The sequence below is a fragment of the Dermacentor variabilis genome, chromosome 10, assembly GCF_050947875.1.
Source record: "Dermacentor variabilis isolate Ectoservices chromosome 10, ASM5094787v1, whole genome shotgun sequence".
Taxonomy (NCBI): domain Eukaryota; kingdom Metazoa; phylum Arthropoda; class Arachnida; order Ixodida; family Ixodidae; genus Dermacentor; species Dermacentor variabilis.
Window position 1 is genome coordinate 6,775,323 of NC_134577.1, and position 13,200 is coordinate 6,788,522.

The window sequence follows — 13,200 nt, forward strand, 5'->3', positions numbered from 1 at the left end:
TCTGCCATCCATATGAAAGGAGTGTGTTGGCATCCCGGTGTTGGGTGGAAGCATGGTAAAGATTCTTCATCAGTGACAAGTTAGCGGCCTCATAGTGTTTACGAGTTGCCTTTGTAAGCTTTCTGAAAAAAAAAAAAAAAGTCTTCTCAATTGTTGTATTGTACATTTCCTTGAGTCTAGAACAGTGTTTGACCCATGTAAATGTGGTTTTAGACAAGGCCGGCTTACAACTGACGATCTTGTTTGCACTGAGGCAAATATATGGGATGCATTTGTCCACAGGCAATACTTCTTGTCCATATTCCTCGGTAAGGAAAAGGCGTACGACACGACCTGGCGCTACGCATTATTGTGAGACCTGTTGAAGATTAGCATTCGAGGAAATATGCCTTGCAGTGTGCAAGCAACAAGTACAGCATGCCCCGAGCCAATTGTCTAAATAGGCAGAAGAAAATGGATGGAAATTTAATCACAGAAAAGTTATGTTCTCTGATCAAATTAGCCAGATTTCTATAAGAAAAAAGACGCCCATGTGCCGTGCGTTCGGGGCACTTGAAAGATCCCCAGGTGGTCTAAATTTTCGCAAACCCTCTCTACCTCATGCCCCATAATCAAATCATGGTTTTGGCACGTAAAACCCCAGAATTTGAAAATTCTATCTCGCACAACATGGGGCAGTGACAGGAATTGCTTACTCAACTGTACAAGAGCCTTGTCCAATCACATTTGAATTTTGAAACCGTGGTTTATCACTCTGCCGCACCGAGTGCATTAAGAATGTTGGATCCCATCCACCACTTAGGTATCTGCCTGTGGACAGGCACCATCACAACAAGCCCTATTCAAAGTGTATACATGGAATCGAATCAGTGGTCTCTTCACCTGCAAAGAATATACACCAGTTTCACATAATTCCTCAAAGTAATGTCGAACCCTCGACATTCTTGCTGCACATCTGTTAACAATATGACATGTGCTGTATTCTTCCATAATCGATAATCAGTAAGGGAGCCTTTTTCAACGCAGGTCAGAAAACTTACTGTAGAATTGGGTGTCCCAGTCCTCGAACATTGCCTAATGGCTCTAGTGAAGCTGCTACCTCGATGGAAATGGCAACTTGTAAAATGGGACACATCCGTTACAGAAGTCGCAAAGCGTGCTCCTGAGTTACACTTTTGCATGCATTTACGTGAACTTCAGGCGAAGTACTTATGTCCTGAATTTTCTACTGACGCATCAAAGCCGCATGTTGGCATTTCTTATGCTGCAGTCAGGCTATCCTTCTCAAAGTTCGACATTCTGTACATGGAAACAAGCATATTTATGGCTGAGGCCTATGCTGTGTTTATGGCTGCAAAACACATCGAGATATTAAAACTACAAAAGGCAACTATGGCTATTCACCGCTTTGTTAAGCGTCATTAAAGCTGTGTCTTCACAAAAGAAAAAAAAATCCTGTATTTACTGATTTCTATTGAATTTTGTGCATTATACATGCATCTCATCAACACATCATAATATGCTGGGTGCCTGGCTATAGAGGCATCGAAGGTGATAGGCTTGCTGACCAAAACGCCACATCAATAGCATCTATTAATTCTTCAATAGCTGTTGCTGCCATAAATCTCAAGCATTTCATGCGCAAAAAAATAAGGGGATATTGGCAATGTGTGTGGGAGAACCTTAATAAACTCCACATTATCAAGCCACAATCAGTATTTTGGTCCTCCACAACAAAAACTCGGCAAACCAATGTCCTATTTTGCCGACTCAAAATAGGGCATACATATGGCACGCGCCATTTTTTGCTGACTTGAGTTGATCCTCCAATGTGTAGTAGTTGTGGTGAGAGGCTGACAGTCTTCCATGTTTTGATAGAATGTCAGGAAGCAGATCCTCAACATAAACAGTACTTTCCTTTAGCCTATAGGCATCACATTTCTCTTCAGTCAGCAACGTTCTTTGGTAAAGACTCCCTTTTTTTATTTTGTTATTAAATCAGTTTTAAGTTTTTTACATGTTAGCACATTGCAGGTCACCAGCCCAGGTGATTACAACACCACTTCTCACTAGAGGCTGCTGCTGCGACAGTACTACTTGCTATAGCATGTGCCTCCATGCCCTTGCATTTAAGGGCAACGATTAGGCAGTAATGCTACTGGTACTCATTTTTTAGTGTATCAGCCTTAATAGGTTGGCATTTATGCCCATAGCGCACCTCATATGTTATCATCATACTTTTAATACAGATATAGCATATTTTATGCTATTTACAGCAAATATTCTTACGCTAATACCCTTTTTAGGAACTGAACAATCGCCTACATCGCACCATTTCTTGGTGCTTTTTGGACATCATTGGCTCTTGCACCACAAAACTCCATACGTCATCATCAGATTGTTTGTCTTAATATAACCTTGCTATAGCTGTGTAGAACGTCATATCTTGCCTCTGTTGTACTCCTAATGTCTATTGTTATGTCTTGGCATCAAACATTTCAGTACAAGAGCTAAAAAAGAAGTTCTTATGGCATTTCTTTCTCTTTATGGTGCCCTTGTGAAATCAAGAGAGAAAACTGCACTCGCCTTACGGAAACTGAAGGAGTGGATTGACAGTACCCCAGGTGCTTCTGTGCACATACCTGTGGAAATTCGATTTGTCCAAGCTGACAACATGTACCTGAGCCCTGCATCTGGTCGTGACAGCTGCTACATCAACGTCATCATGTACAGGTGAGGCTGCCTGCTTGCTGCAGACACTGCATGCAATTGTAAACTGGACACAACAGTTGGAACACTGCTGCACTGCTGGTGCAGGTAGATCTCTTCAAGTGGTGTCAGTGTCACTAAGGGTGGCTCATATTACAGTGTGGTTATTTAACCTTTTAAATCTCAGGTTTTTTTCGAAGGTGATGCACTCGTATTGTCGGGCTTTGTCTCAGATGCTGTAAAACAAACACAACAGTTAATTTTTGGGTGTAAAATGAAAAAAGAAAATGAAATGCATAATGGCAAGTGCTCTCCTGGTATGGTCCTTACGTTTCTATATGACGAAAGGAACGTCAAAACAAACATGGTGTGATAGAAATGTGGAAACATCCTGGGACGTCAGTGATACTCAAAGGGGCAAAATTTTCAAAATAATTCTAAAGAAAATCCTGTATTTTCTGATCATAAGTTAGTTGTCTATCAAAATTTACACCCAAACTTAAACAGCCAGGTCTGTGACCCACTGCTAATGAACTTTTGTGCCCCCACACAATAGCTCCAAAAGAGTCACAATACAAAACCTCAGACAAATTGGTTACTCATTTCTACTGAAGTGACACACTCTAGTTTTCAATGAATCGCTAGCTTTTCATTTTCAGCTTCTTTAACATTACTTGTGCTAGTTTCTATCACAAGATATTATGATGTATAGCAGGGCCTTTAGCTTGTACAATTGTGGAACTTGCAGCATTATAATTGCTATTGCAATTATATAGACACTCAAGGCGCATTTTTGCCATTGTTGCCGTGATGTCCCGTATAAAGTCCAAGGGCGATAATGCTGTCGCTGTGCACCATACGCTGTATGTGCTAGTGAAACCATGCGAAGGTGACCCGACAATCATGCCTCAATTTCCAACACACAAGGGAGGAAAGTGGGGAGGAAACGTGCCCTCTTCGACCGTACGTATGGCACTGGGGGAGGGAAGGTAGGAGGGACGTGGTAACTGAGTAATACTTGTTGGGGGGCTAGTTGGTGCATGTTTCCAGAAGAGGGTTGTAGCGCCGAAAAAGACAACACATAGCAAGCGAGACGGGACAGGCGCATGCTATGTGTTGCGCCTGTCCCGTCTCGCTTGCTATGTGTTGTCTTTTTCGGCGCTACAACCCTCTTCTGGAAGCAGAGACGTGGTACTTCGGCAGCGACTTCGTATGGCGTGGTTGCATGGGCTTTGCCTGGAAAGCGATCTGCTTTGGGAGTAGTGTCTAGGTGGGTTAAAGGCTCGTAGCTTTGCATGTGCTGTGTTCTCACCGCTCTTTTCATTGAAGCAATGAACAACACGTAGGTCACTTTGCTCGCTGCTGCTGCCACGCTTCCTCAAGACAGCATTATGACAGCGAGATTCCACGGTCAGCAAGTGTGATGTGGGCACATTTGGCTGTGCGCGCTGACACCATGCTTGTTAATTTAGTTAGTAAGCGAATGTTTACAAGTTGATTTGGCCGATAAAACTACTATCCTTACTTCGTATGGCTGTCTACTAATTTCCTATTGCAATCTGGGCTCCACCTTTCAGGTGAAACTGCTTTTCTTATTGTTGTTGTTGTTGTTCTGGGTGGATTTATTACAACACATTTGCCTTATGCTACTAACAGCGTACAGTTCGTGGCCTTTACACTCTGTGGACATATCTGGAGCCATAACTTCTGTAGTGCTAAGTGTTTTTTATACAAGATTTATTGTCAGTCTAGTGTGGCTTCCCATAACCCACTGCTCTGGAAAGCTAACCTTGAAGGCAAAGAAATAGGTCTATTATGTTATCTTTGCATCAGCAGGAATGTAACTGTGCACCACTTTATCTTCAGAACAAGAGATATTCACACAGACACAAAGTAAGCCAACTCATCTTGGTTCCTCATGTTCTCTTGCAACACACCTCACCTGAATAAATATATTTTCTTAAAAGCATAGTCTAGCCACTTGCGTACAGTAAAAGCTCGTTCATACATTTTGGAAAAACTGCGAGAAGAAACGTACTAACCAGGAAAACATACGACCCGAAGTAATACAAAAATTTGACAGACTCAACGATTGTTGACATCTATGTAATGCGAAATGTCGCGCAGATTGTTAGGGCACGAGAGGCCGACACGCGTCAAGGTGGTGGATATCCAGTGGCCGTAGCCATACTTTCTTGTTTTGCTATGACGTGGTGTTCTAAGAGGGCAATGGGGAACCAAAACAAGATCGAGCTGGTGGGCAACGCTGTAGGGAACTGCAGCGCAATTAGATTATCTCCTACTAAAGCGTGCCATGCTACCAATGGCACAACGCACTACGCACCACGCTCTGTAAATCATATAGGTGAAGACGCTTATCACAGTAGGTTTGGAGGCAATAGCTGTGAGTGCGGCTTGCAACGAGCCAGTCGGAGATTTGCTGGTACCGAAATAAGATGTGTGCCGTCATTCTCACAAGAGACGGGAGGCTAGATAGTGTGCTCAATCGCGCGTGCCTCGCGCCTTTTCTTGTTCACATGGAATGTAGCTGCTGGAAAATGTACGCGATCACAGTCTGCTGCAGGGAACGGCGGTGCGTTTCGGTTATCACCTATTAAAAGTGTGCGCTACGTTTCTGACAACACCACGCACTGTGAAACAGATAGGCGAAGATGCTTATCGCAGTAGGATTGGTGGTGATAGCAGTGAATACACATGCAGCGATTCTGGAAAAGATTTTCTGCTACCGAAATGAGAAACGGTGCACACCAGCGCTTTCACGCGAGACAGGCGGTTGAGTATTGCAGTGAAGCTGCCACGGCGGGCAGCTTTACACTGTTGTCGATTGCGCGTGCCTCGCATATTTTCTTGTGTACATGGGATCTAGCAGCTGGAAAACATATCATACAATCGCAGTTTGGCAACATACTGAGCGTAGGTGCCAAGAAATTGTGCGTTCCAGGAATGTACGAACCGGTAAAAAATGAGCACAACTCTGTTGGGTCACTTTTGTGTTCTCAATTGAGAACGTTGTCGCCGGGAAAATGTACTTAACAGGAACATATTTATTTTATTAAAGTGTGTACTCGTCTCGCATTCTTTTAATGCGCCATGACAAAAGCATCAATTTCTTTGTAATGTGAGTTTGCAACAGCTGTTGTGTTTGGCCACTCACAGTGCATACTTTTTAGAGCGCAGCTCTCTATCACCCGCTCCCACGTTTTGGGCCGCGATCGGCCTCACTGTTGTGTCTTGTCGTAACCAAGATCATCATCCTCGCGCTGCTGTAGCGGTGCGCACTCCTGCTGCCATGTCTCTCGCACGGCGCAAGTCTTGCTCTCCACATATCATAAAGTTTCATGCAATAATTACTAGAGGGAACTCTGGCACTAGTGTCTACGGGAGCTGCAATGGAAGCAGTTGTACCAGCATGGAAATTATGGGAAGTGCACAGATTTGCCTAAATTTCATCTTTCTGGCTTCAAACGGCTTTGTGACTTTGTAAACTTGTCGTTTTCGACAGTGTACTGTGTAACAGATAATTAAATAAACATTATTAGAATTGTCTGACGGCAGGTTTTAAACACAGGAGCTCAAGCACACAAGCCGGATATTGAAAGCATTAAGCCACGTACGCATGTATCGGCCAGTGATGTGAAACACCCTTATGAATTTATCGTGTGCATGAGACACCTTGAGACGCTTGGCGCATTTCGATTTGGCCACCTTGACAAGCTCATTCGTTGCAATTAGTAGTGATTGTGCATGTTCGCAGCGTCTTTTCACTTCGAACAGTATAGCTTGCTCTGAAATTTACGGCAATAAGATTTTCATAGCGTAATATACAAAGCTAGAAGAATGTCTGGATCCACAAGCACGACAAAAAAAAATCCATGTACTTTCCATCATTCCCATGGTAAGACAACGACTTCAGCACCAGAGTTCCCTCTAATATATTGTAGGAAACTCTATGCCCCTTGTCGCCCAAAGCCGGATCACGTGTTCTCGCCTGTCCTTTTGCCCCCTTCCCTCGTGCAGCGCCGTTGCGGTGACTCTTGCCGCCCCTTCTTCCAATGTCGTGGCACTGCCGTAATGTCGGCGGCGAGCGCTCCTTGCCGCCTTGCGTGAGATCCCATGGCTCTCCGCTCCTCCGTCTCCATGTCGCGTGTCTGTATGGCAAATGGGGAAGCGCCTCTGGCAGTGCTTGCGCCTGGCTGCCCTTCTCCCACCTCCCCTTACCTGGCGCAGTGCCGTTGCAGTGACTCAAAAGGCAGTTGTAGCGTTTCGTCCCCTTACTTCTACTTTCCAACCCAACCTTGTGCGGCCACATTGAGGCCTCTCTGAGAGTGAATGAGTGTATGACCTCCACTCAATACCCCTGTTCTCCACCCGTTTCCTCATCCCACCTCAGAAGAAACATTAAATAACAATTGCGAATCTTTCCCCCTTCCCCCAGGCCCCCTCTCCACAGCGGTGACCCACTATAAAATGGCGGGATGGCGCGTCTGCAGAGCATCGGCTCGATAGCGGCGGATCGCGGTGTGTGCTGCCCAATCTGAAACGCAGAACCGCCTCCGTTCGGCATTGCATGTTCTGTATGTGGTTTCCTGTTGTTGAAGTAAGGCAGCAGCTGTGCTCAAACATCGCATTACCAAGAAGCGTAATCGTCAGCCAATCCCCCCCCCCCCCTTTCATTGTGTAGTTAGTACTGCCAAAAGCATGGTTAGTTCGCTCCTAAAATGGTCGAACATGTTAACATCACTAATGCATACCTGCCAACTCCTGAATTTTTCATGAACTTTATGGACTTCGGTTTATTTTATGATATTAAGAAAAATGCTGACCATAAGAATGTTCCACTCATCGGTCTCTAGACCTCCCGTTCGAAGTTGTCCTATGGTGAAAGGGTACAAGAGTGGAGCTTGCTTCAAGCAAGTTGTTTCTGACAAGTTCCCCAAGCAGGTGAAATTTGCAACGGCAAAGTCTAAAGACTTACCCCCGAATGCAGAGATCTAACTTGGATCGTGTTTGAGCTTGACTTGACGAAGTCGGCCCGAAGCAAGAAGCAGACTTCAAAATGCCCAAGTCGGCTTCCGCGTTTTATAGACTCTCAAGCCAACTTGCTTCGTCAAGACTGTGCTTCAATGCAAAAGTAGGTTGCTCGTCTGTGTTCTAGGTTAATAATAAATTTATTAGCGTAAGGCACATTGTACAGCAAAAAAGTATGTATCCTTCCAAATTTCTACCAGGGCATAAGTGCTAAAGTATAGTTTGGGTAAATTTATTCCATCTGGCTATGTCTGCCGCTGCGATGGGCAGTGTTGCTTGCGGAAAGCACCCGTTCCCGGCGGGTTTAAGTGGTCTTCAAGTTTCAGTGTTTTGGTGTGATTTTTTAGTTGCAGGTTTCACTGTTTTTTTCAAGTCAGTGCTCCACTTTTAGGTGACAGTGTATTTGAGTGCAAATTAATTTTATAGTCATATTTATTTTGGTTTTAGCTTATTTTTAACTCGGAGGTCTTGTGCGTTTGTAGAGAAGCGAACGAAATGGTTGGTTCGTATGGTGGTCTTTCAACGGCTTTTGTTCTCGATTGCTGCAGGGCGTTCATGCGCCGTCTGGGCCGGCAACCGGATACAAGAGGCCGAGATGAGGCATACAGTCGGTTTCTGAGGGAGCTCGCATCTCCCTTTTCGCCTATAGGCATTCCAGCAGGAAGGCGAAAGCCCTTGTTCTGTTCGGGCTATGTGACCTTTTGAAGAAAAGGCCAACCTATTCGAACGCACTAGGCCGGAGTCACATACAAGAAATAAAGTGCAACATGTGCTGCGAACAAGGCGTACTGAGCCCCCTAGAGTCCCTTGTCCGGACCCATATGGGTGGGTGACAACACCCGATAAAAAACAAAATAAATAAATAAAATGACATGTGCAAACGATTTGTCTACTTCGTATGGAGGGTTTGTCGAGAACAACGAGAGAGAGATTGTGGCACAGTCGTAGACATCACAAATTGGCAGCAGGTGTCGTCTGCTAGGAAAGTGTCGTCTGTTAGGAAAACAAGTTGTGGGGCTCACGCGACGGCCGCGCGCCGCATTTGGTACGAAATTGTTGTCCTGTTAATAGGCTTTGACGCTGAAATGTCGCACTCAAGTACGCTCTCCGCCCAAGAGAATGCACCACTACGCAAGACGGCACCCCATTTTACAGAAGACGAAAAGAGCCTGCTGACGACACTCGTGAACGACTACAAGCATATTGTGGAAGGCAAGAAAACTGATGTCGCATGGTTGGCCAAGAAGAATCAGACATGGAAAGAAATAATATAATGCCAACCACGGGATTTCGCGGCGCGATCACCTGCAACTGAATAAATGCTGGACCAACCTGAAGCAAAAGCGGAAAGAGGAAGCTGTGAAAGAAAAGTGAGAGTGCCACAAAATTTGTAAGTGCACATGTGCTGCATGACTGGCTCATTTAGGCTACTTTTTATTATGCTCATGCGCATGTTTCATATTCGGTGGATGAGTGCGTGACAGTTCGTCATGCTGAGCATAAATATGGTCATGAGCGCTAATACCGTATAATGCGGAATATAGGTCGAGGCGGAATATAGGTCGACCCCCTTACATTGAAGCAAAGAAGTCAACATAAAAATTATAAGGCAAAAAACTTCGTTTTATTTAGCGGTGCCGCCAGACTCGTCACCTGCTCATCCGTTTGAGCTGTCTGAACTCTCGTCCGAAGACGACTGCTTTTCACTGGCTGTGTCCCACAACATTTCATCCTCGGTGCCGTCCAAGGAGTTGCTAATGCAACACTTCTTGAATGCGTGGACCACCATATCCTCGGGCAGCGAGCGCCAAGCCTGTGACCCCCATGTTGCCACAGTGGCGAGAGGCGGCCTGCGCAGCCGGCCAGTTGGGGTTGTCGGGTTGTCGCCGGCCATACACTGATTATATTGTTCATGGACACTGTCTTTAAAGGGCTTGTTGAGCACAACGTCCGGTGGCTGAAGTGTTGACGTCATGCCTCCCGGAATGACGGCGAGTTCCGTCCTCCTGTCACGGAGTGCCTGCTTCACACCTGCGGTCAAGTGCCCGCGAAAGGCATCCGAGACGAGCATGCTCGGACACCGCAGGAGTGCGCTGGGTCGCCGATTCCAGACGGTCTTAATCCAGTTGAGCATGAGGGCCTCGTCCATATATAGCCCTTTTCATTCATGCAAACGACATCATCTCGCAGGAAAACCTCTTTCGGCAGTGTCTTCCTCTTGAATATTATGTATGGGGGCAGCTTTCTGTCGTCTGCAGTACACGGAAGCATCACCGTGAAGCGCGAATGCTCGTTCCCTGTAGAAAGAAGCTTGACTTCTTTTGCGCCGCGTTCGCACGCTGTGGTGGGCGACGGCATGTCTAACCACACCGGCTTTTCATCAACGTTGCCGATCTGTCCGAACATGTAGCCATGCTGCTGCCAGAGACGGATAACATAGCGATGGAATTCGACCAGCTTGTCCTCATATGCCTCTCGCAGCTTCTGGCAGATTGATGTGCGCCGTCGAAGTGCGAATCCCTTGTGTCAAATGAAGCGACGAATCCAATAAATGGAGCCCTTGAATTGTTCCTTGGGCAGTCCGGATTCTCGGGCGATCTCAATAGCTTTGATACAAATGAGTTTTGCTGTCACTGGCAAAGATCTCGCACGATGCTCGCAGACGAAATCCGCCACCTTGTCTTCGAGCTCCGGGTGCACCGCGCGACGCCTGCGAAAGGACGTCTTCCGTGCGTTGCAGGCAGACAGCTTGCATTTCTGCGTTCGCCAGTACCGGACGCTTTTTTCTGAGACACCAAATTGCCGCTGGGCAGACATGCTCCCATGCATTTCAGCATATTCGATTACTTTCATTTTAAACGCCGCGGCGAACTGACGTCGAGTAGTACTCATTTTGCGGATTGTCTGGAAATTAGCAACGCCAAGAATGATCGCTGCACAAAAAGGGAACATAGCGTCGGTCCAACTGCTTAGGCCACGTTAACGTTGGGCCGCGTCGGTCACCAAGGAGGCAATAACGATGCGGATGCCGAAAGGTCTGCGCTCCTACATGTTGCCAGACGACTATTCATGTTGTGCTAAGGGCTGGTATATAAGTCGAGGGGTGAACTTTTAGTAATATTTTTTTGAAAAAACCTCGACCTATATTCCGCACTATACGGTAACTGGTGATGGCATGTGTAGTCATTGGAGTCATTGGAGATGAAAAAATACGCTCGCAATCAATCTTTCCGCGACTGCGGGAAATGCACCAGCATCAGGTGCAGGTGCTTCGCGATGAGCAGAGTCACCTTTCCAATTGCGCGGCACACTGTTGACAGAAATGCGGACCGGACCCCCGGTGACTGTTTGAAACGTGCCAGCGCCGTAAAACATCACAGCCATCAGCAACTGCAGCATGGGAGGCACACAGGCTGTCCTCTGTTGTCCCCTCTTTCCCGGATAGGCAACATAGCGAGAAGTCGCACGGCGTTCTTTGTGAATCTGTAGCGACCGAGGAATTGTTCGTCGTCGTTCAGCTTCATCGGATTCCCTCGATCACGTAGGGCGGGTGGTGGAATTTTAGGCAAGGGCTGCACCTCTGAAAATACTGTATCCAGGGCGTGGAAAGCAAACTCGAAAGCAGCTAACCTTCGCGCAACGTCCGTTCGGGAGGCTGCCATGTTGGAATAACACACGAAGTCAGTTTCAAGCTAGCCCGGGAGCAGACTTGAAACTTGAGCGAACTTCGACGTAACCAATTCGTTCGCAAGTCGTCCGCAAGCTCGAGCACGATTTAGGACGCGCGGCGAAGCTGTCTTGAGACTGCCAGAAGTCAAGTTCGAGCCAAGTTAGATCTCTGCATTTGGCGGTTACTGTGATATAATAAAAAAATTATTCTGCTTGTCGCTCTTGGCTGTTACAACTTTGCTGTTGCTGCTGTTTCTGTGCTGCATCTGAAGCTAAACCATCCTTAATGAAGTGCGTATGTATCCCACAAAAGGTGTATACTCAAGGCAAGCTTTTAATGAATACATGCTACCTCACCCCTCTGCCCCGGTCTCATGTTGAAAGGAATTTTATGGATTTTATTATTCCCAGGTTGATAAGTATGCTAAATGGATGGGTTAAGGGACATTAATTATGCAGGATGCCAACTGATTTTAATGTGAAAGGACTGCAAGCATAGCAAGAACAGGCAGCCAAGGTCAGCAGGAAAACCCAGTGCAGAAAATGTGAGTCCTTACCTCTCTTGATGTACACTTGCCATGCAACCTTTGAATGAGGTACAGCAAACTTCCATTGATTCAAACTCTCTCAATTCAAATTGATGGATAACTTGAACTTCCCTGTTGGTCCCGACAAAGTCCTATGTATTTGTAGAGAGAAAAATTATTGAAAATTCCTACTCCAAAAACCATGCAACAGTTATTTCGCACACGCTATCTTACTCCCATGCACCACTTTTACAACAAATTCAAGCCAAAGATGAAACTTCGATACATTGCGCATGGTGAAAACGAGGAAAGATATACAGTGGAGCGAGCAGAGCAGCTTGTTCCCTCCTTCTTTCCCGTCTGGCTTAGAAGGAGCTGTAAGGAGCCCCAGTGCACGCTTGATAATGTTACTGCACCCTCACTTACACCCCTCCTCCTTCCTAGCGCTCACTTCATGACGTTACTGGGTGGCGGCTTGTTGATCAGGTCGTCTCCAACATTGGGCATATGATAGTACAGCTCGCATCAGGCTGCCATCCTTCTGGGCTCACCCTTGCATGTTTTCCCTTGCATCAGCAGCAAAGGGTGCATGAGGTGCGTCCTTATTCAACCATTACTTTATACGGAATCTAAGCTTCTTCCCATCACCACATGCTGATGGAGGAAAGATAAGACTTCTTCAAGCCCAGTGACAGTTTTGGTTTTGTGTGCTGTACCACACAATTGATGACGTGCTATATTTGAAGGGCTCTCATTAGTTCGAACTCTGTCCTATTAGAATAAATTTCCGGCCCCTTGGAATTTGTAATAACAAGATTATACTGTAATCAATTTTATTTTTAAAGATCCCAATTGAAGCAATGCTCACACAGTTATTGGCTCCTCTTTGTGTGTGAAAGGCCTCACATAATTAGCTTTTTTTTTTCCTGCCCTATTACTAATCCTAATTTTTCTTATAGGGAAATATAAGGCAGAAAAACGCAGTTTTTTGCTTTTGCATACAAAAACTGATAACTACATGAGCACTGTTTCTTAGAATAACAAAGGGCCCTTCACCAGGTCTGGCCATATTGAGCTGACAAGTACAGAGTATACATTGCGCGTTAAAGGGACACTAAAAGTTACTATTAAGTGAACGTGGACTGTTGAAATACCATCCCAGAAACCTCGAAACGCTTGTTCCGTGCCAAGGAGAGACTTATTTTAAGAGAAAATGCGTTCTGAAGCGTCCGCGTACCTCTAGCGC

The 13,200-nt window shown here is 45.8% G+C and overlaps 1 protein-coding gene across 3 annotated transcripts in view; it reads left to right on the top strand.

Annotated features, from left to right (window-relative positions):
- Positions 1-13,200, top strand: part of LOC142559788 (L-gulonolactone oxidase-like) — an 87,319-nt gene that overhangs the window by 52,327 nt on the left and 21,792 nt on the right. For 2 of the 3 annotated variants that reach the window (XM_075671431.1, XM_075671433.1), the window contains exon 10: positions 2,569-2,733. In XM_075671431.1, coding sequence (XP_075527546.1) covers positions 2,569-2,733 — 165 coding nt within the window. Of the gene's footprint in view, positions 1-2,568; positions 2,734-8,306; positions 8,655-13,200 lie in introns of those variants that run through there. The other variant, XM_075671432.1, reaches the window with a different exon arrangement.